This window comes from Perissodus microlepis, chromosome 11 (genome assembly GCF_051167445.1).
Source record: "Perissodus microlepis isolate ML-2025 ecotype Zambia chromosome 11, ASM5116744v1, whole genome shotgun sequence".
In the NCBI taxonomy this organism is placed as follows: domain Eukaryota; kingdom Metazoa; phylum Chordata; class Actinopteri; order Cichliformes; family Cichlidae; genus Perissodus; species Perissodus microlepis.
The window spans coordinates 12,651,535-12,678,767 of NC_140471.1; the positions used below are offsets into that span (position 1 = coordinate 12,651,535).

The 27,233-nt window shown below is 39.8% G+C and overlaps 1 protein-coding gene across 7 annotated transcripts in view; it reads right to left on the reverse strand.

Moving 5' to 3' along the window:
- Positions 1–8,330, reverse strand: part of LOC146377328 (CUB and sushi domain-containing protein 3-like) — a 233,650-nt gene extending 225,320 nt beyond the window's left edge. For all 7 annotated transcript variants that reach the window (XR_014801636.1, XR_014801635.1, XM_084943659.1 and 4 more), the window contains exon 1: positions 7,757–8,330. Coding sequence is in view for 5 of the 7 variants with exons in the window: in XM_084943659.1 (XP_084799785.1) it covers positions 7,757–7,934 (178 nt within the window). In the remaining 2 variants the exon portion in view is untranslated. The remainder of the gene's footprint in view (positions 1–7,756) is intronic.
- Between the last annotated feature and the right edge of the window lie 18,903 nt (positions 8,331–27,233).

Below are 27,233 nucleotides of genomic sequence, written 5' to 3' on the forward strand. Positions count from 1 at the left end.
AAGTGGCATCAGTTACTGAGAAACAATGTATAATGCTTTGCAGATTTGCTCTTCATCAATTGCATGTCGCTCTAAAAGGTGTCGAGGGAAAAAATAAAAAGAAGAACAAGGGCACACACTGCAGCGCAACATTTGGATAAAGGTCTCTACTAGGCATTGTTAAAGGACAAAAGTGTCAGCGGAAAGTATGCTACACAAACAAAGTCAGACAATGTCAGAGTGCATCACTGCATTTAAAATGTATGGCAGATGCTTTGAAACAAAGCGACTTACATTTGTCCCCACATATGCGCATACCTGTTAAGTGTGTTTATGTGACATAAACTGACCGGAGAAACTACAGATGGACGAGGGGAACTGGTTTCTTCTTTTCTTGTCAAAAGCAACTTAGAAATGTTTGCAACTGTTGCAAGACATTGTAAAACAATTGCAGTGCATAAACATAAAGATACTTAAAACAGCTGTGCACCTCGTGCTTTTCCCCCCACATGTATTTGAAGTAATTTCTCTGCTTGCTTGATACTCCATTTCCTCATGAATGATTGTAGTGAATGCTTAGTCAAGGACACCTCTTGGTCTGGATGGCATTTCATCATTGTTCACGATGATGGCCTAATACAATGGATGGGGAAGGCCATAGCACCTCCCCTAGCCATCAAATTTAGCACTAAAAAAACCTGCATTGATTTGCACCCGACCTTAACGGTGAATCAGCCATTATAAAGATATCCATCAGGCCTGTTACACAGCACTGGCTGTAAAGAAGGAGGTCTTTCCAAGCAAAGCAAAGCAAAGGTCAACAAATATCCTCATAGACTTCATTTGCTGCAAAGTCCCTGTATTGCTGTTGCTTCCGTGACCTTTACAAAACACAGAATCATCAGGACCTTGTGTAACACGGTGCTGATGATTCAGAGTGCTGATTTTAAATCTTGCACTGTCAAGCTAATTGAGGCTGGGGTTTTGAATATTGTGATCCAAACAGAAGGGACTCTTTCACAAAATGCTAAAAACGAAAGCCAAATATAGCTGCAGACACCAGGATCAAAGCTGCACTTGAATTATTGGGGATCAGCAATGACCTTAAACCTTAGTATGTTTACTGAGTGTTCCAGTGGGGAGATTGCTTTCTGCAACACACCAAATAATAGGTTGGGACAGTTACATCACAAGTGCAAAATCTGCAGATCTATGGATATTTCAAGTGGAAATTTTAGTACTAAATTTTCTGCTGGTTTTGTGGGTATTTTTGAAACCTGTTGGTGTTTGATCGAGTGGTCGTAGTCATTCTGTCATTCTGTGGTTGCTGTACAACTGTTATAGCATATTTCTTCAATGATCATAGCTTTTGAAAAGAACAGAGATATATGTGAGAATACATATATGTGTGTGTGTGTGTGTGTGTGTGTGTGTGTGTGTGTGTGTGTGTGTGTGTGTGTGTGTGTGTGTGTGTGTGAGCGAGAGAGAGAGAGAGAGAGTCTCTCTCCTGTCTCTCTTTTTTGTTGCTTGTTTGCTGGTATACCTCTGGATCATGAATCTTGAACGTCTGCTATCCAATTTCATGAACTTTTCTCTCAGAGCTATCAAAAACTGTTCTCTGAGTTACAGACTTAAAGTGTTGCGTGAAAAAGAGAGAGTAATTTTTCTTCACCATAACCAGAACAGCAACTTTAGTAGACACGAATCTTAGACTGATGTCCTCAAAAAGAAGGATGTTATCTGCGTGGCTGTACTGCACCTTTACATTTCATATTGATAGAATGTGCATTATCGCAGTCCCTCACTACGCTTGTCTGCATGCTTGATGAAAGGGAAATGGGCTCCCTACAACAAAAACAGAAAAGAGGCTTCCTAGAGAATCACTATTACCTCATGAGTGTGTCACTGCAATTTGGGAAAGGGCTGTGAAGTATTACATTTGGTGATTTTGAATTGCCAACCACTGAGCTGAAAATAGTAAAATCAAATACACTGAAACACAGCTGGCACATGCATAAGTGCATGGTCACACACACACATACTCAGGTGAAAAATGGTCAAATCAAATAGACTGTCACGCTGAATCCCAGCTGGCACATGCATAAGTATGAACACACACTGTTGTGTACAGAAATAACAGCGATTGTGTGTCTGTGTGGCCTAGTTTAATAACTACTACTGTAGCTCATCGTGCTTTACTTACTTCCCAGCAGATGTGGTATTTTATGGCTAGACACCAGTAGATCCTCAAAGTGCTACTGAGGCATATTGCACCTGATGCCAGACCACCGCTGTGAGAGTTGCTGTACAACACAAAACTGTGAGCCAACAACACATCTAATAGGATGCCTGTCGCTCAAGCCTCCAATCTCCCAAACAAACAATAACATCAACACTTCACTTTTCCCGAAGAGACATAAGAAAGATGCACAGGATAAGAATTTGTTTTTTATCTGGCCACTTATCTTTTCTATGTAAAACTCTTATTCAGCCTGGGCTGCCACCTTGTAAGGTCTTTGTTTTGCAGCATATTAAAACCTAAGTTGTGTTTTAAATGGACCTAACTGATGACTTATTAATGCTTTTATGAAAAAAGCGAGTCCTGGTTCAATGGAGAAAATTGAAAGAAGAAGCATTTTGGACAAACCAGACAAACCATGTTAAACAGGCAAAGTTAAAACAAACAAACAAACAAAAAAAACCCCCAATATGTGCAGATATGGAAATGGATGAATAACTGCTTAAAAGAAATGCAACTCTACAGGCCAGGACAAAAAGCTAAGGCAAACAGCATGACACCCTGAATTCATTATTAGTTAATCAATGGGTTGTTTCACTATGCACAGCAGAAGCCTTATTGTGTCTTCTCACCTGTAACACTGGATAAGAGACTTTATTTTTTAGATAAAAAGAAGTAACTTTCAGATTAAAGTATTTGTAAAGAATTCAGCAGCTTCTAAGATGCCACTCTGTGAGCATCTTGTCTCAGTTTCAGCACCAGGATGAGGTAACTAAACTGGCAGAGAATGAGAGTGGCCCAATATTTCTTTAGTAAAACAGCAATACCATGCAAACAGGTCCCTATATTACATTTTCCATACTTTTGTGTGTCTTTGCCACTGATATTTGACATCGAGTAAGACTGACAGGCCACTCGTAGTTTGTTACAAGAAATTTGTTTAATTAAGCACAGCCTCTGTGAGACCAAATATAAAGAACACAAAGCTACCTTTTGAAAAATCGAATAATTCATTTGCTAAAGGGGCCTGTTCTTGGTCTACCTGTGTGTGTAGATGGATTATATAATGTCCATGTGCTGCCTCCGAAACATTGTAAACATTGGTAGCAAATTGGTTTAGTTTATTTGAGAAGACATGCTGTAGATTCATGGTAACAGCCACTGAGCAATCTAGCTTTATAGTTAGCTTCACATTGCTTCATTTATTTTCCCAGACAGTGCTCTCCTGTCACACATCAGAACTTCAGCTGACAACCACAGACACAAACAGGTGGGCACTGAGAAAGAACATCCATGAAGACACATGCATGTGTTATGAATTTAGTACTACTGAAAATATACTGCACTGTAGAAACATTTAAGAACAGTAATTATAACAAAAGATCAGAATATCATCTCTTACGATATTACCTTTTAATTGGTGTGTAAGCAAAATTCTTTCAATAGTGTTTCCCAACTAGGGCCAACAACTGCAACTGTTTCCAAATTTATGTCCCATGACTTATCTCCTTCTTTTGGTTTATTTGTTTCAAATGTAAAGAGAAATGCACAGATATTGTTAAATAAATGAAAAGTTTCTTTCAGTAAGTATAACTCCAGACATTTATGAGTTTAATCCTCTCTTAAAATGGCACCTGATGTGCACAACAGGGTCCAGCTTGAATTTGTAGCTTTGACTCTCAATTTGGCCTCACCTCAACATATTGCATTTAATCTCAGCTAACGGTGAGCTGTTTATCTTCCTGAATACAAGATGTTGCCAGTCTATCTCCCCCAAGAATACTAGTTATATTAAAACAGACTTCATCAGAAGCAGCGAACTATATCCAGGCTTCACAGGGGCCTGTCAGCAACATCTAAGAGCTTGGCCCAGGCTTAAAGCCACGAGCGAGCGGCCAGTGGGTGACTGAGTATTACTTTGGTATGCCACTTGGACTATCCATTAAGATATCAGCACTGAAAGAAACATAAGAAAGCCAGAGCGTAAAATGTTATCTGTTCCAAGTTCACGTATCATCATCCAGGAAAAGAGCTTATTAACACATCCAAGTAAAATCCTCTTTTTTGTTTCCCCTCAAAATTTTGGGACTCTGTAAAGTTGAGCAAACACAGACGAAAATGATTTGCTAGTCATCTAATATCCGTATTTAATTTAGTATAGCACAAAGACATCTTATTAAATGCTGGAATGTCAAACAATTTGCCCAGAATGTCTTTCCTTTACATTTGAAAGAAACGGTCAGTCTGGGATGTCCTTCAGTAATCATCTTACTGACCTGTTGCCAGTCAGCCTAATTAGCGATGAGATGTTCTGTCAGGTCTTTACCTTTTTGTAGCACAAGTTCAATAAGTATTTAAATAATAATAATAAAAATGCCTACATTTCAAGTATAAAATGATGTTTTTGTACAATTTACAATTCAATATAGGTTTATATGGTTTAGTTAATCACTGGACTGCATATTTATTTACATACTAAACTCCATCCCAACTTTTTTGGAACTGCATGGGTTGTACTTCTTCATCTTCTTTGACCATTTTTGTGGACCTTAGAGGCAGTTGGATAATGCCCAGCATTCCCACAAGATAGAATATAATTACACAGACAAATTGTAATCCTGATTAGGCCCAGCAGCCTTCCCAGCCTGTTTACATAATCACATTGAGATAAAGTCTTCATCAAGGGCTCAGTGGCCAGATTACAGTCTGTGTAGAACCCACCTGATTACCAATAATTAGAGACTGCCCAGTATAGACTTAATAAAGACACATACACACACACACACACACACACACGTGAGAGATAGAAGAAAATGTTAGAAATACAATGTAATCACAATAAACAGAAGCAGTGCCACACGACAGATGGACAATTTTCAACAATCTGCTCGCAATCATTAATCGTTCATTGTCTTTTCAAGGGTCCACGATACAGCCCAGTGCCTCTGTGCTCTCTTTGCCCCTTCAGCTTCCTATGAGGACACACCTTCCTAATTTTCATTTGTAAGACCCAACCAACAAAAAATGAATGTCTGAGCAGATCTTGATATGCAAAATACCACTGAAAATTAATTAAATCCATAAAAAGTATGAATATAAAGTGAAACAGCATCCATCTGCTTCACTATTCTAATAACCATAAACACTATACGAGTAAAGGGGGCAGATGAAGCAAGCTGTGCACATAACCACAGTCTGGTTCTTCAGAGCATCACCACTCACATTCACATGATATTATCCATTTCTTCTGTAAGTACAGAAGATTTATTGTTGTGAAAATATTGATTGTCCACTGATCGATGAACGCATTGCGACAACCATAAAAAACGGACAAAGGCCGCTTTTGTACCCAAGGGATGAGAGACAGATTGTTCATTGTCAGCGCAAAGGAATTCAATTGGTGTTTGAACCAGTTATTTTGATCATCTATTTCTTCATGTTTTTAAGGACTTTATCTTTAAAACCACCAGAAAAAACTTCAATATCTACAGTTTATCCTCTTCAATTTGTATACGCAGTATTGTATTCTCTTCAAGGATATGACCAAGTTGCATTGAATTTCCACAGTTAATCGAACTGCTGCAATGAGGTTTTTTTTTTTTTTTTTAAATGAAATTGTGACATTGTATCTGTTCTGCACAACAAGTTGCAAAACTTTCATTCAACTTCACTATATATGTGCACAGTGCCAAGATTTTGACAGGTGATGGCGATACCTAAGAATCAGAACTGTGCATCACCCAGGACAGGATCCTGGCTCAAAAATAATCTAATTATAGTCACTGAAAAAGGACCTCTAGAAAAGTGCTGTTGTACAAACCCTGCCAGATAGGAGTCTTTTTTATGGCATCATTATCTTAGAAGGAGAAGTGAGTCACAGGCCAGATCTAGCAGATATCTTTTTACTTCTGCAAACACTGTGTCAACTGTCAGAGGCTGAGGAACAACAACTGTTCCATAGTTCTTCTTCCTCTCATTGCGCCGTGTCACTATTTCCTCCACTCTTTTCCAAAAGAAGATCCAGGCCTTCTCCCCTTTCCTCACGTCCTCCTCCTCTCCCTCCCCCAACGCCCTCCCCCAATTCCTGGCTGGCTGTCTCCCTAATAAGTAACAGAACTAGGAGGATTGGCAGTGGCCTCAAGGTTTGACATTGCCACAGTGTGGGTGGTGATGAAACAGCACTGTGCCCGACTCTGCTCCACTCGACTTGGCTCATTCTTGGTGGGCGCTGCTACTCTGCATGCTGCACATCTCATCCACCCCCAAGAGACAGACATTGGAATTACTCACAGGCCGAGCAATCTGCATGTAAATTAATATCTGTGAGTCCCCACATTCGGAAATAAATAAATGCATGCAACAGATAGGTAGCCATTCAGTCACACGCATAAAACATCGTTAATGTGTTTTACGCAAAGACATTCAGAAGTAACACATTTTGGAGGTTTTGGGGGGGGGGGGGTATTTTGTTTGCTTCTCTCTCTTTCGCTCTTTGCGTCTGATTTTAGTAAGAAATTAGAATTTCACCCAGTAGTGTGTGGTACTCAAACAGACACACTCATGCACACACACACTTCTGTTTCGACATGTAACTCCACTGCAAGGGCACGAGAATTTCATTTTTGCTTTCTGCAAATGTTTACGTGCCATTGAACAGCGGATGAGGACATGTTAATTGCAGTGTGCTAAATAAGCACTCGTCGCTTTGACTGACTTTTACAGAAGCTGTAGTGAGTGAACAGCATGAATCTAATTAAAATAAAAACAGAGAGATGACACAATCGAGCTCAAAGTCGTTTTTTAAGGACTTTATTTTGAAAACTGCTGGGAAAGTGGCATTTTACTAGTGCAGTTGTTGGTCTGACTAAATCTTGCTGATGCATATAAGAAGAAGACAGAGGGAAAATAAACTAAAGCAGCTGTTACCTCACCAGCTACATCGAGCACTGAAATGGTCAGACACAGAGACAGAGCCACCAGAATACTAAGAAGCCCACCTTACACCTGCCTGCACTGGCAACTTCGATAAATACCAGCCAACAAATTGGTTCTACACCACTTATCCTGCCTCGGACCCTGAATGGGTTCAGTAACGTTTCTGGTGAGAAACCGGCCTGACGCAAATCTCACATAAATACTTGAAAAACTCGACCCAGAAACGATCAAATGCGCGCGGCTTTATCCCAAAAGAAAATCAAAATCTCTTAACGTGATCAATCTGCGGCGCGTGCACTTGCGCCTCAACAATTCACAGTTAGCCTACTAAGCAAAGCAGCTCACGTAGGCTATTAGAAGAAGCGTAGGCTACCGCAAGAATATCTATTGAGCGACTCTGTCAAAGCCGGCATTGAGCGCAAAACCGCCGAAATGCGTCCCTTAAAAGTCCATCCAGAGAGCCGAGGTAGGCTATTATGTGCACGTCTGTAACGTTAAAGGTTGTGATTTCTTGCACGCACGCACACAGGCGCGCACGCAGACACACACCGAGGCACACCAAGCGCATTCGAAAATGCAGAGAATTGCGGCAGTGGCTCGTACCTTTCACACAAGTGAACATCAGTGAGAAGACGAGGTTCCAAAAAACAATCCCCGTTCTAATCCTCATCGTTTTGGCTTGAACAAAGTCCCGTCTGCCACATTTAACGCATCTCCTGTTGAAAACGTCCCGTAGTTCAATAGATCCGTCGTAGTATCCGTCTCTGTAAATCCCCTTCATGTTCACAACTAAAACATGTAACCTATGGCCAGTTTTCTCTTTCTGTAGGGGTTTAAGTAGATTCCCTTCTCAGAGGAGAAACAGGCAGAGCCGCCCGCCGCGCTTCGTCAGCTGATAGGAGAGAAGTGAGCAAGACTGAATTTTAGGATAGGACCACAGCAACCTGGACGAGGGCTCAACCATCTCTGCTGAGAGGGGCATCAAGTGCGAAGATCTCTGCTGGCGCGCTCTTGTGTCTGCCGTTCAACATATTTCCCTTTGAATCCCTAAAAACCGGCTGAGGACGGAGAAGAGTCTGGTCTACAGTTTGAATGCTGGCTTTATCGATCGGCAATTGAGCCAGGCAGAGTGAGAGAGGAAAGGTGGCGGTGGGAGCAGGGAGGGGAGGGTGCGAGAGGGAGAGCGTCCTGTGTAAGTATGATTTGGCGGATGTGTGGGTAACAAATCATGAAGTGGGAACAGCAAGGTGTGGGTGGCAAAGGAGAAGGAGGGAGGTATCTTTATGAGAAGAATGCAAATACTGAGAAAGAGTCGTACTGTATTAATGAGAGCGTGTGTGTGTGTGTGTGTGTGTGTGTGTGTGCGTGTGTGCGTGTGTGTGTGTTGGAGGAGGAAAGGGTGTGGGGGTGTTAGTTGAGACTCAGACAGGCAGCATCCCGTCCCGAGAGCTGATGAAAGAAATACGCCTGGTAGGCAATCCCACCATAACTCTGATTTTCATTTTGGAGATCGAGAGGAGCTGTTATTGGGAGTGATGGGGTTGGGCAATTTGCAATGCAAAGATGGAACGATGACGGCGCAAAGCGCAGCTCAGCTGCAGTGGGGCTCTTCTGCCATCTAGCTTCGGAAGAGTCGCCGACCTCTGCTTTGAAACGGACAGGAAAGGGGGAGCAGTGAAGCGAGGGGCCGTGATTGCACATAGAATGAACATCATTATGTTTGTAACACATTCGGATAGAGCTGCTTCAAGAGCGGTTAACTCCAACACACAAAGCTTCGCTTCCTATTTTTACGACACATTTCCTGGATTGCAGTGAACATCCAACACCCTCAAGTTTCGACTGTGTGAGAGCAGCAGCTCTGAACAGAGCTTGAATATCAGATCGGACTCAAATCAATTGTGCATAACTTCGGTTTGAATATGGCCCAATTAATAACTGCAGTTTCAATGACCTCTATAAAAATCAATATTTTTTCCTTATTGATTAGATTTATTTTGGTCAAATCAGCAGGGTAAGGTCATAAGGAAATTAAGAAGAAGCAAAAAAAAAGCTTTTAGTAGAGTAAGAGAGCTGTCCATGGTGCTGAAATTAAAAACCAGCTCCTTGTTAGGGAAAGCAACTGATGTTTTTATCATTTAAAACGATATGGCCAAAAATATTAAACTTTAATTTAATACTTAATACCTACATTAATACCTTTTTAACGCATTCAAACTGTTTATACAAAGAAAGAAAGAAAGAAAGAAAGAAAGAAAGAAAGAAAGAAAGAAAGAAAGAAAGAAAGAAAGAAAGAGAAAGAAAGTTTAAATCTGCATCATGATAATCATCTCTTTTCATGTCTCCGTGTACAAGGTTAGACAGGATGAACTTCACACTCATAACCCTTCAGTCCCTTGGGAGAGCAAATGGGGAAAACAGCTTGATCCTGTTCTAATCTTCCCTAATTATTAGGCTGCAGAGGGCAATGGGATTGTTGTCCTTCAGCCAGATAAACAGCAAAAACATAATTCAGCTCTGCAGGCCAAATGGTGGGGAATCAGGATTTATAATTACAATTCTACAAGATTTATTGGGGATTTTTGTCCTGTAAATAGCTGTAACACTTTATCGCCATCGTATTTCGCGAATTGCATTTTATTCCCTGTTTATTGTGCGTCTAAGAAATGTATTGTAGTTCTTTGTGAAAATCTTATTCTACATGTTTCTGTGGACAGCTAGATATTAATCTATCTCTTTCTACCCCATACAAACTGAATCGCTACCACATGAGCGATAGATTTGTATCCTTGCTCCATTTCTCTGTAGAGTTGTTTATCGCAATGGTTTATGCTGCAGAGGAAAACCGCTGCATATCTGGCAGTGTGAAGTGGAAGGTCCCACATTCCCTCCTGGCATCAGAATTCTTCAGGTGTCTACAGGCTCAACAGAGGCTGCTGGGAATGCATTGAGGCACTAGGCGGCTTGTCTTCGCCACTGTAATCGACAGGTGGGCCCAGGAGAGTGGGCTTCAGTCGTATTGATGCCTCTCGCCAGCTCGTCCTTGCTGCTTGATGAGCAATCACACAGCCTCCTGCCTGATCCTCCTGTTGTTTTTGTGTGCATCTGTGGGTGTGTGCTCACCTCTGTGTATTAATAGTTCAGAAATGCTAAATGGAACATGCATCCTCCTGTGCTTGCATACATCTGTGCGAGCATGGATGAGTATTCTGTGGGAATAGGGGCGCATTTGTGCTAATATTTATGGACTTAAGTTCAAAGGCATCTGCTAAAGGTACCTTTACGTACTTACTACTGGAACAAGAAGCCCGGGGGCCAGTTTACTAACCATCCAGATAATCAGTCAGCTGAATAAAAAGCCACTCAGACTGCTCTAACTCTTAGGGACCAAATAGGTTGTTGTACTAGTGAGTATGCTCAGCATTTTCTTATTACACCTGGAAAGATTTCCGTGTCACACACAGGTCAAAGGCCTCCTGCATTCCCACAGGGGGCCTCATTAGGGGGATTTCTACCATTGCAGCGTATCCCGCATTCTGTGTATGCATGAGTGCGTGCACATGTTTGAATAAAAGTGTCAAACTGCTTGTGTGCATGTAACGCATATACCCTTCAGTATGTGTCTGCTTTCATGAACACATATTGTGGTGGTATAGGCCTTGGCATTCACATCTAAGTTGAGATCTTCACGCCTGGGTTGTATTTTGTTTGTGTGTGTGTATGTGTGTCTGTATGTACTGGGGCAAAGTGCAGCTGTGAGGGCGTTGATAGAGTAAGCACTGGGGTCGGATTAGCTGACTTGACTTCCCTAGAGGAATATTTCTGAATCTGGCCTCTCTCACACTACTGCTAATCCACTGCTGGGTTCAGCTGCTCCATTGCTCTAGGTGTGCACCTACAGTACACAAGCAGCAAGGGGAAGGTAGGTGGGGCAGGTGAAAGGAGTAGAAGGAAGATATGTGTGCATGTGGGTAAGAGGGTAGAGGGGATAGAGATGGAATCAGAGTTGCCGTGTCTGTGACAGTGGGTATTTTTGGGGCTCAAATAAAATCATACCAGGATTCTTTTTTTTGTTTGTTTGTTTGTTTAAGCATTCTTAGTGCTCATGGAGCCCCCCAAAAATGGCCATTCATGCTTATGTGTACATTTGCATACATTTTTATGTCTTTTGTAAAGTCAGCCAACATCCCAGTGCTTCTGTGCTAAGAGATGTAGATGGTGTAGAGGAAGTGAAAGACAGAGGCCGGGGTTTATAAAGAGGCGTGTTTCTGCAGAATCAGTTGTGCGGTGTCATGTGAATCATGCAATTAAAGAAAAACAAACCTTCACGCCTAATCCTGTATCAGGTTACATGGTGGTACAGAGACAAAAATATGCATTGACAGTTTCACTGACATGCCTAGCAAGATCATCATCAGTGCAATGCTAGCACTTTAGCTCAGGGCAACACTCTGAGCTATGAGTCATGGTACATGGTCTGAATAAATATGGATAAAAAGCAACATCAAACACATCAAAACAATTTTGATCCATTTTTAGTTGAAGAAAAAGCCTCATAAAATATGAATTACACAATATTTTGTCTTTCCCCTACACAGCCTATTGCTTACACGTATACACACTCCCTCCTTTCTCACCTTTGTCAAATCCTACCACTTTTGTCTTGTTATTACATGGGAGTTTACCACATTTTGTCTTTCCCTCATTAGGCTTTATATAGGTTTCAGTCAAATCCTGGCTGACTGAGCCTGCTCATGTGCTTTGTTCACACATCTGACATTAAACATTCTTAAACCTTTTATCTTCTGAGGAAAAGTCTGAAATAGTAGGACAAGAGAGGCGGAGGCGGCTTGGGGGTGGTGATGTGCTGAGAGAGAGGAAGGGTTAAAGGTATTGATTTAGGAATGGTGTCAAACATAAAGGGGAGTGATAGAAAAGACATGTGACTATAAGAGAGTGAGAGAAAGGAAGGGCAAACAGGCAAAGGAGGGCAGGGAGGATGAATTGAGGTTGTTGGCACTGGGGAAAATAAGCAATTGAAAAATACATGTGAGGGAGCACAGAAGCACCAGTAAAAAGGGAAATGTAATGAATACTGAATCTAAATGGATACAAAAAATATGTGTTCATGAAAGAGATAACATATTTCTGGTGATACAAGAATGAGATAATATAGGGAATAGGGTGCCTTGGAGCATCGGAGTATTTTATTTTTTACATGTAAGATGAAAAACATGCATATTGTTTGTGGGTGTGTGGGTGTGTGTGTTTACATTCAGGGTCAAACTACTTAAAATGGATAATTAACAAGATGGAAAATGTTTCCAAGTTGGCAATAATTGGCAACACTACAGACAGAAAAAAATGAAGGGAAAAAAAAGTTGCTCGCCAAAGTCACTCCACTGCAGCAGGCCCTACTTCAAAGATGGTCTCATCATATATTGAAATGTAAAATGAAGAGTCTGGTGATACACAGACTTAATCATATGAATAAAAGATCAAAGGGAAAATTTGCTGATTGAGAAAGAGGAGGAGAGAATAAGCAAACGCTAGCGTTTTGATCCACTCCACTGAGAAAAAAATGAGTTAAACACTTTTTTTTTTTAGGAAAAAAGGTGTGTATCAGAGACTTGGAAATATGCTGAGAGCGTTAATTATGCACTGGGATTATAGAGTGAGAGGTTTTTCTGATGGTCCACAAGATAATCTGATGTTCATGACAGCCAAGGCTTATCACACTGCAGAATATCAGACTTAACTTTGATTATTAAGGTGTTGTGATGCTAAAATAACACCTTTAACATAGACAATTTATGCTTCAACTGCAATTATGAGGCTTTTTAATGCGTTTTTTTGTCAAAGTTCTTGCTGAAAAGAAAAACATCCCATTTGAATTCCTTTAAAATACTATTTGCATTTCTTAAGTACAACAACTGCAATCTGTTGCACCATAATTTCAAAGTACTTCAAAGCTTCATTCCTAAGTGGTGTAAGCATCACACTGGGACATTACACACAAACACACACAAAGGCATAATTTTACAGTCTGTATAATATAATGTTCTGTGTGCCTGAGCATGCCAGACTCATGTGTATAAAAATGTGCCGGCAACCAGCTACAAGTGGGCATAGAGTTGTGTGTGCGCTCTTGGAGACACCTGCTGCAGCGGAAGCTAAAACAAAGATGGTTTTTAAGTGCTTTGGCAGGTGTTTATCTGTCTGTCTTTCTGTCATTTTCTGGACAGATTTTTCCAGCACAATAGCATTCAACCAGCGAAAGATACAGTCACGAACCTTTACAGGTGTGTAACTGACAACAAATTGAAAGCCAAGTTTGACTATGGGTGTGGTCCAACACTCACTGTGACATATGCAATTCTGTGGATAGTACTTTTTGCAGAGCTGAGGCAAATCGAGTATCTACTTTCCTTGTAGGCAAATGACTTTCCTGAGGCAATGAGCACATCCCGTTTCAAGTGCTGGTTCAAGGACATCTTGTTAGAGCTGACGCGCTCGATGCCATCTACTCATCCTTTTGCTCTTGAGCACATTACACTCCTCAGCTGTCATTGCCTTTGTCTTACCCATCTTCACCTTGACTTGGCTGGTGTGTGTTCTCAGGTAAGTGAAACAGTGAAACAACAGCCTAGAAATGCACTGCTTTGCCTTCAGCGACAAACATGATGTGATATTCCATCAGATTCTAATAACTCTTCCCCCTTTTTTATTAGACAAAATTAATATTTATGTATTACAAAATGAATGTAAAGTGGAAAAATAATATGGTGATAGAAACTGGGCAATGTATAAAAAGCAGAACATGTACAGCAGGAGTTTGGGCTGTTCAATCATACTTGACAGTTTAAAATACCACCTACTGTTAATGTATGAGCGGCTTCAATACATTAACATTTTTTATATTTGAAAACTTGTTTGAACAAAATCAATAATAAAATAATATAAAACATGAGAACAGAAACATACATGTTAGAATACAGTATGTATTCACTAGAATCAGGTTGCTCTGTGAAAACATTTATAACATTATGTGGACGTGAACTTAAGTTAACAACTGTTTGTTTTTAGATGTCACAGAGTAGATGAATGGTGATTTAATTAGGGATCTGATGCATGCATATGCTGTATATGTTGAGTGAAGCCATGTGTTGTTTTTGACAAATTAAGTTTGTGTAAATGTTGGTAAATTTAGAAAACAAACTAGGACATTTTGCAAAGACACAAATCATCTGTGCCTGAAATCCAACAGGTGGCAGCTGAACATGTTCTGGTGAAATGGCCAAAAGAGATGGGAGAAAAAAAAACTTGAAGCCAGAAACCTTTTTATTAGCTTAGTTTTTTCTATACCGATAGAAAAAAAAAAAGAAAGATTTTACCTCCACAGGATTTCTGTTGCCCCCCACCCCCCGCTTTAGAGTAAGTTGTGCAAAAAATGGGTCATATTTCTGAAGTTGCTTCACATTCATGTTTTAGTTTCCATAGACACCAGGCAAAGCTTAATTATACACAATTACTATCTGATATGGATGTACATTAATTTTGGAGTGTTCAACAAAGCCAGGTCACCAGTCTATTGCAGGGCTAACGCAGAGAGACAAATAGACAACCATTTGAACTCACATTCACACTTACAGGTAGTTTAGAATTACCAGTTAATCTCACCCCACTAACTGCATTTCTTTGGACTGTGGGAAAAAGCCAGAGTACCTGGAAAGAACCCAGGCAAACATATAAACTCCACACAGAAAGGCCCGACCTCCGTTGGATTCAAACTCAGGACCTTCTTCCTGTTGTTCCAGAAAGACAACAGTGCTAACCACTGCGTCACCAAGCTGTCACTTCATACTTAAATAAACAGTAAATAAAGCTATGATTACAAGGGTTGATGAAAAGCTATTTCGTCTGTTCTATCCATATGACTTTGAACATAAACACCTGTTTGCACACACTTTATGTCACTGGAAATTATAGTTTAAAGGTGTGGTATGGATTTTGAAGCCTTGAAATCTCACTTTACATATTAAGTGTTTAATTTTGTTTTTAGTCAGGACAAGTAACAACGAAAAATAAGCCTCAATACCCCCAAGAACAAACTACTTAAAGAGCACAACAGGCTGAGCCCTTTCGGTTCTTACGGCACCTGTGTGGTCATAAAATGCTCCTTTGATCCTGAAATAGTTGAGCAAAAAAAGAATAAACATCGGTCTGAGAGGCCGGAGTGATATTCTGAGAGAGCGATTAGAGTAAGTACAGGCGAGAGTCTTCATGGAGCCCTTCTTGACTTTACTGGTCTTCTCCCATCTGATGGGAAATTTGACTTTTGCGTTGACCTTTCTTTTGTTGTCACTTACTGCACCGAGTCACAGTTTCGGCAAATGAAAGGCACAACAGGTATATGAAGTAACATGGATTGTTTTGGTTATATGGAAATGGTGTGCTATTTGATTATGAAGTGTGAAGGAATTTCATTTTAGTGCAATTCAACTGGGTCTTCTAAAGTGTGCACTTTCATTTTCCCCTTTGCTTAATTACCAAATTGCAGCAATCAGACCTGATCTTCACGGTCCTGCTGTGATTGCCCTTTAAAAGACCAACTAGACTTGTTGTGTTTGATGAATAAATACTTGTGTGGGGCTGTTTGATAGGTTTGTTTTAGAGTTTATCTTTTAGTGTGTCAAAGAGTCAAAAGTGGAAACTCAAAAAAAAGAAAAAGCCCCATTGGTGGGAAAGAGCGTGGGAAAAAAAAAAACGAGTGTTGGCATTACTGAGTCTTAAAATTCTGACTTAAGAAAAAATATTTGGACAGACTTTTTTTTTAACCCTGCAAAAACAAGTAAGGAAAAATGCAGTGTTTAACAAATTCATTAGAAATCTGTCATAAATTTGTTTAAAACTAAATATTATATTGTTATTTATCAGGCAAAGAGCAAACTGAATTCACATTTTTATACCTAATTTGGACTGGATGCCTCTGAGAAGTCAGAAATTAACCAAGCATAACATTCGACCAATTATTTTCTGTTCAGGATGCAACTAAATAACTGTAATTTGGCATCTTAATCAAAAAATAATTAATTGGTTTACTTTTTTAAACTTTTTAGTAAAACAGTGAAATTGAAAACCCATGCAAAACAGCTATAATCATGTTTTAAATTAAAATATTCATTTCAGTGAAAGAGCTTGCACACTCTGGTGGATTACCCATTACAGAAACATAAGAAATGATTCTTGTAATAAGCAATATCGTTCATTTAAGTCAGCTGTGGTTTAAACCTGACACTGGTCGGGGGTTTAATAAATGTGCTAATCACTGTATATGCGGAAAACGATGCAGTGTTTTGCATTTAAGCACAGATGGTGTCAGATTCATATACACACAGTTAAACAGAGGAAAATGAAAACTATAAACAGGGCTCCTGAAAAGCCAAATTCATTGAATCAGAAACTGAGGAGGGCAATGACCCCCGTGAGCCTGACAGAAAAGGAATTTGTGAAGCAATTATTCATGCCTGGCCAGTTCATTGAAAAGCATGCTGCAGCATACACAGAATCGGTTCCACGGGTGAATTTGCTGAATTTGACCATTTCGGTCATGTGCTCACTGCCTCTAGGGCCCAGTGACAAATTACAGAATGGACATCTGAATTTGCTTCCCACCCACAACCTTCCATTGTTGCTCTAATTGAGCATATCTTCTGTTTATAATCACTCTAGTGCGCCGTGTTTTGTGCTTTTGGCTCCTCCACTGTGTTGTCTCTCGAATCCAACAGAAAAAATAAGAAGTGCTGCCTGTTTTGTGCCTTCTCTTTTCTTTTGTTTTTTGTGTATTTATTGTCTTTTTCTGACTGCTGCTGCTATTTTGCATCGTGTCTGTATCTACTTCTGCTCCTTGCTGCTGAGTGTTTGTGTCCGCCTGAATATCTTCAAAACCCCAAATCCTTTTTTTTTTCATTTGAATTTCTTTTCTGCAGTGGCATTGCTCTGAATACATATTGTTTAACAAAGAAGCTGAACCACCCCCGTCATTCCTACAAACAAGACATTGGAGATATGTCACAAACTGAACAAATACATCACAGCTGTCGGAGTAAAAAGGCAGCGAGAAACTATTTAACAAAAGACTAAGATAGCACCAAAAATAATTAAAATTCATATCTTATCCATATCATTGCTTTGCGACTAACACATATTCAAGGATGCATTCTGTTATGAGTACACTGGGAAACTCAAGCCCAAACAAAATAACACGTTTCAAAGCTGTTAGCAGTGGAAACGTTTTCAGCAAAACACAAAAAAAGGACTTTTTTAGAGAGGAATGTACACATGCTGCACATTTTGTAGACTGACACAGAGGTAAATACAAGGTCCTGTTTCAAGTGTCCTTCCTCAGTCTTTATAAATGTCTTTATGCTTTATGTGAAATGCTGTATTGTAGGGTTTTTTTTCCATTTTAATCTTAATCTAATCCAGCCAGTAAACCCTGTCAGTTGTGAATAGACTTCAGTTGCAAAACCCTTTGCAACAACAAACAAACAAACAAACCTATATATATATATATATATGGGGCAAAACATCTTTCAATATTTTTTTTCACAAAAGACTATGCACAAGTAAAAACACATCTAAAATCAACTAAGAAACATATATAGTACTGCAACTTTGTTGTCGTGCATGTTTGATGGACACACAGCTCAACAGTGAACTGCATGCTTTCATTCTGACACTCTAAGCTGTGAAATTCATGCCTCTTTTTTTCTACAGTTACAGTTGGTGTAAAATATGGACACATAGCAACATATAATATCTAAATACGAGTGTAATTTATAAAAGTAGAGTGAAAGGCTTTTAAGGCTTGTGGTGGAGGAGAATGTTCTGTTCTGTAAAAAAAAAAAACAACAAGAAAAAAACTGGACTTGGAGCTGAGCTGGCTGCCATTAGTCAGACAGGAAAAGTCTTTGCTGCTCTGAACTAATTCCTGCTAAAATGTTTGTTTTGGATGGTTGTGACACCTAGCTGTCTGGCTAGCTGTCATATAAGGGTAGTAAACATGGGTTGGGGTTCAGTGTAGGCTGAGCAGAAACCTTGATTATGGCTAGGCTTTTCCAGGACTGAAATCAAAGCTGACTGCAGGCAAATCTCCTGTCTGGATCCACTGAAACATGTGAAGATGAACTTAGACAAGATGGAGGGACAGGAGTTAAAGAGAGGTGTGGGTACGAGGCAGAGGGAGCAAATGGTGCACTTGGAAAAAGGCCTGCATAGCTGAACTGTGACCTGAGTAAAGAGTTGAAGCGGTGGTAGATCCAGCAGCTCAGAGTGCCATTTATGGCTGGTACATTTCTGATTACTTAAATGTTGCATAATGCAGGGCTGCTGGTTTAATTCAGCAGGGTTAATCGAGATCTCTTTGGCCCTGGAAGCAGAATTTGTGATTGCCTTGGCAATTTGTAATGAACAGAATCTGCAACGCAAACAAGAAACAACAAATAGAAAATGTATCATAATTTATGTTTATTACATAAACAGCATATGAAACTTTTATTAAAGTAGATAACCTTTCTGTGTCTGCGTCATACCATAACAATATATAATTTGGGAGGTTGTGAGGACTATCCAGCCAGGTCACAGTACTAACACAAACACAGTAATGAGTAATATATAACATTTCTCATATATAATACCAGTTTTCATCCAACAGTAAACCAAAAAAGGGAGTAAAAAGAAGCATATTAAGAAAACTCATACCAACCTTTTTCTTTTTAAAAACAAAATATACATATACATGATGCTACACTTCATGCTTCAAAGTGTTACAGGTGATTACACATGTATGGGTTCACCACAGATTTGTTAAATAGTAGATTTCTTGTGCTGGCAAGAGGGGCCACTGGACTGTGTTTTCATGAAGAAACTGTGTTTAATTAACACGTTTCTATCTTTCTACCCTAATTTTATGGTCAAACCAGTTTTCACTTGTCAGAAATTTCCATGTGAAATGGAGCAAGGCAAATTTGCAACCAAACCCACATCCAGCCTCCCACTCACCTGTTCATGCTGGAATTTGACAAGGATCTCTAATTTCAACTCAGTTTTGTTCAGGTAATTTTGTTGGTTTGTATTCTTGTTTTACACCCGCACGGTGTAATAATACAGGCCACAGAGTAGGAGGAACGCTATTTGGCTCTACTGAATGTAAGTGCAGTGAAACAGGTTAATGACAGTGATTTCTTTGACAAGAAGCAATTACAACGTTGTGGGGAGCCTGCTAGTCATGCTAAATTTTGCAGTTTATGCTTTACACCCCAGCCAGTGCTGTTTCGTGGTTCTGTCCACACCCTTACTGCTGCCTGAGAACTTCCAGTACTGGCCAAAAATTTTGAGCCACCTCTCATTTCTTCATAGTTTGCTAGGAAAATGGGAATGCAACCAAAGGACCCGACACGTACACAATATTGCAGGGTTGGTGATGTTTTATTAACAGTGTTTTAGTTTTCGGACTACTGTGCAGCTTTTCGGCTGTCTTGTTCCCAGCACAGCTCTCTCCTCTGGTGCCAGCGACCTCCTGATATACTGTAGGGAGAGCCTGATTACCCAATCAGCCCCAGCTGCCCTGCCAGCCTCCCTGGTACTGCCCCCCTGAACCTACTGCACCACCCCTCTCCAGCAGCGGAGCCGCAGACCACACCTCACAACAGGGACATTGTTTTGAAAAAAAAAAAAAGTCCCTGTAGTGTAGTGTAATGTCCCAGACACAAATGGAAACACAGTATATAAGGCAAAGTTTATAGAAGTTGAGGTAGAGTTTTGACTTTCAGGCTCACTGGAATTCTATAGAATTCCAGTGAGCTTGAAAGTCAAGATTTTGATGTGAATGCCTTTGAACTCTCTTAGGCAAACTTTCTTTGAATTTATTTATGTAGTCAGGAATAGTTCTCCAGGCTTCCTGAAGGACATTTAAAGCTCAATGCTTTTACTATATTGGCAGTGTGTTTGGGATCATGGTCATGCTGAAAAATTAAGCTGTTGCCAATTAGATGCTTTCCAGATGATTGCATTTTCTACATTCATAATTCTATCAGTTTTGACACGACTGGCTGAAATGTAGCACTGAACCAAGACAGATCATCCTCCATGTTTTACAGATGCCTGGAAACACTCACTGTTATGCCTCTCTCCTGACCTCCTCCGTACTTACATAAACATTTTAAATTTGGATTCACTTCCTGTGTAATTTGGCATACCTCAGGCTTTTCTCCCCGTTTCCCTTCCTTAAGAAGCCACCCTTCCACTGAAACCATTTCTGATGAGGCTTCAGTGGATGTAGATGGATCAACTGAAGGACCTGATGCATTGCTCAGATCTTGTGCAAGGTCTTAAATCTGCCTTAAATCTTTCCTATTTCTCAAGGACATGACTTTTAGATACTATTCATCTACCGTATTTTTTTTTAGTCCTGTTACTTCTTCTTTTTGTCCTCCGCCTGTACAGTTTCCTCAGGGATTTACTGAGATATGCCAAGTTTTGGCTAATAGCTACCTAGGAATCACCTTGTTGGTGAAAAAAATGCCATTTTATGACTGTTAAACAGTTCTCTTTGGCTATTTTCACAGATTCAGCTAAAGTGATGGTAACATTTTTTTTTAGCTGTGAATAACAAACTGGTTAAAATTTAAATTGGATCTTTGCTAAGCCATCTACGCCATCAACACTGGATCGTCCCTTGAGTTCATGCATTTTTTATGCTTAAATAATTGAATGAATGGCTCAACAAATGAAAAACTCATTGTTCTTAAAGTTGTCAGTTACAATTACTGGCTTGAAAATGGGGGGGAAAAGCTGCCAATGGCATAAGAAAAATTCAGAAAGCCTGGAGAACTGTGGCTCAAGACCACTTTAAGAAAAACATTCCAGGATTTTGGAAGCAAAACATATAGAAATGAGAGAAGGCTCAAGACTTTTGCACAGTATTGTGACCACACTAATGTGAATTTAGGACATCGCTTCAGTTTCTGAGAAAGCCAACTTTGCTTTGAGTTTCTCCAAAACTTTTTTCTTCAGCACATAAAGGTCATCTTCTCTGTACTGGTAAGGTGAATATTTTAAAAACCCTGGGATACGAAACAAAACCTGCCTGCATGCTGCATAGATGCTACAAATGTATATTTTATGAGTCTGATGAAGTGACCTGTGATTATCTTTAAACAAATTCTTTTAAAGGGCTTTGTCAACTTCAATCACTGCGTGTCTCTAGCTCCCAAGTGGAGCACAAAATTTGTTAACCTTGAATAAACCTATGTCTATTAAACACAAAACAGAAATCCTTGGCTCGGGTCACAGAACATCATCAGCATATAACAGTTTTTTTTAAATGTATGACTGTAGAGATCCATCTGTTAATCTTTCTTTGATCATAATCAGCCATGCAGTGGAATGAGTGAACAGCACTGAAGGCAGGAGAGTAGGCGGACTAATGCTCTTTATGGAATTATGGGATGGATACATACTCTGAGTACACGCACACACACACATACACTTCTTTCTCATTTCCCTCCTCCTTCCCTTCTCTCTGTGTCCTCCAGAGCCTGACAACAGAAGGCAGCTTATTGAACAGACCTATGGGGCGAGGAACACATTCCATCATTTCAAAATGAAAAAAGTACCATTTTTCTTTTTCCTCTCTATTTCTACCTTTTTCTTTCTCTTTCGTCAGTCTCTTTCCTACTTCCATTCTTTAGACTCTTTCTATTTTTCTATTGCTTCCCTTCTCCTTTCCTCCCACACTTCAATGTATATCATAATAAGTCTTTCTACTCTCTTTCTGCTTTCCTCCTCCTGTCTCCTCCATCTGTGGACCAGGTAATTCCCTCTGCATCCTCCTCTGGGCAAACGAGATGACCCACTGCTTCCTAATTACCTCTGCACTCTTTTATTCTTCCACCATTATTCTATTAGCGTCTAGCACATAATAATCATCAGGGTGGAGATTAGATGTAATAGCTTAGAGCAGAACTTGGTTTGAACAAGGATACATGAGGCAGGGCTTCTTTTTTTTACTGTGTTTTGCAGAGACAGTCTGACAGAAGTACACACACAGAAGAAAAACACACACCCACATTTTTGCCAACTCTGTTAACTTGTCATGTTCAGAGATCTCTCCATCTAAGTTGCTACACTAAGCCAGTCTAGCGTTATTTGACCGTTCCTGGGATTTATCTGCATTTTACACAGAGGTGAAACCTGGCCACATTCCTGAAGATAACCTAGAATGGCCTTGTCATGGCTAGACAGAGGAGGTTACCGGGGGACTGTGATGTTAAGATGTATTTCTTGCTTTGTAGGTCTTTGAAGAAACGTCTTGAATGAATATTTAAACTCTTTGCATATCATCTAAAAGGCCTGTCTCTGACCAAAGTCTAAACCACGTTTTACTACCGCTGTTGTAAAAACCTGATATACGTGTGTTACGCCCGCTTGTATTTTGCCGTTCTCTTATAGTATTCATGACAAATGGGTTATGGGTACCTTTAACAGGTTTTCCATTTGATCAAAATACAGATAGAGCTTTAGATGTAACAGGAATGTGGTGGTATTTTATGATTGTCTAGGAAGCAGCATACGTCTGCTTTAATCTCTGCTGCCCAGTAATAGCAGAGACTTGGACATGATGGCATATCAAGCGGCAAAGAAATTGAGGCAACTGTAAGACTTTTTCCAAATAAAGTTAGATATCACTTCATTTATTTTAAGGAACAGATTAGATGGGTGCTGCAAAGGAATAAATTGGAATAGAGGTACAGAATTCATGTTAACAATATTAACGCAGCCAATTAAAGAAATAGGAAGATCTGACCATCTTTTAAGGTATTCTGATGCAGGTGCTAAAATTAGATTAGTTCTCCAGAAGTAGGTCATCTATGTCTGGACTGACTTTTATTCCCAGATAAGTAAAGCCAGAAGGTGAGAAATGTATTCCCAGCTGGTATATTCTCATTTTCAGTCTTTTTAGGATACCAAATAGTCGAGTTTGTGTGATTCACCTTTTGATAAAACAGCTATGAACATAACACGGTGTGATAAAGATGCAGGGGACAATTAAACAGATTTGGTCTCGTAGAGTAATTTGGTCAAGCTAGTGATGAAATTACAGGGACAGATGGAAGAACAATTATTGTATTTACAAATGCAGTAATTTTCTATACATTAGCTCTACATTATGACCTGCTTTGCATCTACATGAAGTAATTAATGTGCCTTTTCTTAACAAACAGTATTCTTGTTGGAGGTGAGAGATAGTGGCAGGTGTTAGTGATCTCCACTGGCATTCTTCTGTCTCTTATAGGCGAGGTGTTAACAGCGTTAGGAATATTATATTCTGATTTCATCCAATGCAGCACCAGTACAGCAGGGTCTCAGAAAGTAAACAGACATACATCTAGCATCGATAAAAATACGTTTCAATTCCAGAAAACAAAAACAAAATGTCAAGTTCTGCAAGCAAGATGCTCACTGTCTGTTTTCTGGTAAAAGATTTTAAGCAACAGTGATTAAAAGTTATCATTCACTTGGCCCTCCTTCAGGGGGGCCAAGTTAGCAGCTTCCTGTGCTGCGAAAAAAGCACCAAGATCAGCCATTTTTTGGTCCCAGCAGCCTTTAAGGACCCATGCTTTCAGACCCCTGATCAATAGATTTATTTAATCAAAAGCCTTCAAATTCTCTGGGGCTTTCTTTAGGTCAACTGTCATCACAGCTCACAGTAATTGGCCGTATGCAGACCATGGTGGTGGTTATAGCGTTACTGGTTGGGTGGGGGTCATAATATTCCAGTCAGTGGTGTGACAGGTCTTGTGCTCAGGTTCACAGCTGAATTCATTTCTTCTCTTATTTCAAGAAAACGTCCCTGAAGGTGAAACCTTCCAGCTTCCAGTTATTGGGCCTGTAAACTCAAGTTATACTATTTACTTTGAATGTGACTTGTGGCCTTTTGGCTCGTGCTATCCACTGCAGTAAACATGCAATAAAGAATGATGTTGCCCTGATTTCAAACTTTTAAACTGACATTTTCAAATAGATTTTCTTGGTTATGTGTAAAAAATGTGGTTACTGTCTATGAATAGAAAATCTATACGTGTCACGACTGGGGCAGCAGTCGTGTGAAGGTGAGAAAGGAGGATCTAATGGCAGACAGTGGTGGAGGTGCAAGTGGGATTTATTTATAGTGAACAAAACCAAGATGTGGGCAGAACAGAACATAAACCTAAACTGGAAAAACTAGCACAAAAGGAGGACACGGGGCGAGGCGCAGAGAGAGAATAATGCAGAGTGCACAGAAGGTTCACAGAGAAACACGGAGGATGAACACAGACAACGCGACGAGGAGCACAGGCAGACACACAGCATAAATACACACATCAGGTAATCAGGAAATGACACACAGGAGGAGACACAGCTGGAACTAATGGGCATAACGAGACACAGACCTACAAAGTAAAACAGGAAACACACAAAACTCGGGGACCCGAACAGAGCAAAGAGGGAAGACGCAGGTAGGGATGATGAAAACACTAAGAACAAATACAAAACAGAATAAACTAAAAAATAAAAATAGTAAACACAAAGCGCTGGGTCACCGACCCAGGACCATGACAATATGCATACAAACAGCACATGTTTCATGCTATATGTGTGTGACTGAAAAGTGGGAGTGGAACTGTTTGCTCTTCTTTGTGCTGCACTTTGCAGTAAACATTTAATCTTTGGCTGCTCTCTGCACCCATTGTACACCTGTCCTCCCCCTTTTAAAGATTCCTCCTTTTTCCTGATGGATTTTTTTTTCTCACTGAGTGTTGGTGGTGTTTTCATATTTAGCCACTTTTTTGATTTGGTGTTTATATAATAAAATGCTGCTACTTAGCGAGGAGAAAACCAAACAAATTGACTTAATTCGACAAAAGAATTATAAGAAGGCTCTTGAGGATACTCCTTTAACAAGGAATCCTGTGGATCTTATTTATTCTTTTGAAACAGCAGCGTGTCCATGTGAAAACAGAATTATTAGCCCCCTTCTATGAAAATTTAATTTTTGTTTTAAAGTATTTCGCAAGTGCTGCTTAAGAAAAGCAAGGCGTTTTTAACACAGCTTTAACAAACATCCTAGTTTTTTGGGGATGGTCACGTTATTTTACTTTGTCCACAGGAACAAAATAATTTCACAAAAACCCCAAACTACCTGGGTCAAAATGATGCTAATAGTCAGGTGTGTATCCTTGTTGTTGGTTACCAGCTTGAAATAGTTTGTTGTAGTTTTCGACACGTCTCCTGAGTGATCCCTGCCCCTTATTCTTTGGAGAATCTCTCATGCTCCTTGATATTTGATCGTCTAAACCAGCGGTCCCCAACCCCCGGTACCGGTCCGTGAGTCGTTTGGTACCGGGCCGCGAGAGTTGAGGCTCAGATGTGAAATGTATAGTTTTCAGGGTTTTTATCGGTTTTCAGCGTTATTTTGTTATCGTTTTTATCGTTTACTCGGTTTTCCTTGGTCTTTTCACGTGTGTTATGAATAAATTTTATTTTTTTCGGTACCGGTACTAGTTTTATTTTGTTGTATTTATCCGCGACACCTTAAAGGCCAGTCCATGAAAATATTGTCGGGCATAAACCGGTCCGTGGCGCAAAAAAGGTTGGGGACCGCTGGTCTAAACTAATCAAAAGACATATCCTTCTTCAAGGTTTCTTCCACCTTCTCCGTTCCCAGTTCCTGACACACCGAACCACCGCCACAGCATAATACTCTCACCACTGTGTTTCACTGTGGGGACGATGTTCTTCGGGCTTCTGCTATATCTCCTGCATCAGCAATTCTTCTTCTCAAGTCTAAACTGATTTCTTTTGTTTTTGGCGTGGTGCTTTTTCCAGTGACAGCTTAAATCCATGCTGAAGCTTTTATACTGTGTCTAAATGGAAAGATACACTTTGAGCTTTACAAAGTTAAAGCAGATCATTGCACAGCAGTGGTTTATGCTATGGTTTAAATAAAAAAGGTCAGTTTCTCAGGGAGCTAATACTACTAATGCTGGTGATCTTTTTCCTTTTTTCTGTTGTAGAAATAATGGATTCTTGCAAAAGAAAACTGGCATGATTATAAATTTTGAAATCGCCTTGCTCTTTTAAAAAAAAAAAAAAAAGCACTTGGAAAAATTCTGATTAAAAACGTCTAATTTTATATCTTTAGTTGGATTTCAATGCTTACACTTTCTGTGGCTACATTCAAATGCATGAAGCAATGCCATTTTCTGTTGCATTTTAGTTCAAGCCTGTTTAGGTGTGAGTTATGAATAAAAACTCTCTTGTAATGAATAAATTGGTGGATTTGCTTATAGTCGCTGTGACAACCCCCCAAAAGTACAGCTCATTCAGTACCTGACACTAATTTTATCACAGTTGAAATGAAAGAAGAATAAAAACTAGCACTTATTTGTTTTATGATTTCTTTCAGATGAGTAGCTGGCTGCATGTACACAGATGACCATTTCCCAAAGTATAACATTTGGCATTGCAGCGTGCCAGACATTTTAAAATCACAGTCTGGGCTTTGACACTTTAATCTAGTGTTTTTCTTTCATTAAACCAAATGAGAGCTATGGGCAGTTAAATGAAGCAAATGCAGCTGCTGTTATTATACTCTGCTTTTAATTATTTTGCATCATTCTTCAAACTGCAGCAGCAGCACTGACAAAAGCTTTTGGAAAGGATGTGTGGTGTTGCATCTGATTTTGTTGTATCCATGATCATAAACTTGTACTTGTTTCTATACAGCAGTGGTTTTACTATGTAAAGCAATGGAGAGTGTAGTATGTGAGGTTTAGTGCTAAGGGCTGTAAAGAGATCCACCTCCACACGTGTCTTCATACCATACTGACGGGTGTACAAGCACACTCGGTATATTCTTGACACATGTGGCTCTGGGCATCCTGAAAAGCACATCGTAATTTTCATTAGCACAAAGGCACATATGCACAGAGGTCTCCTCTGGCCTAGCGCCTCATAATTCACAGCTCCATCGGCA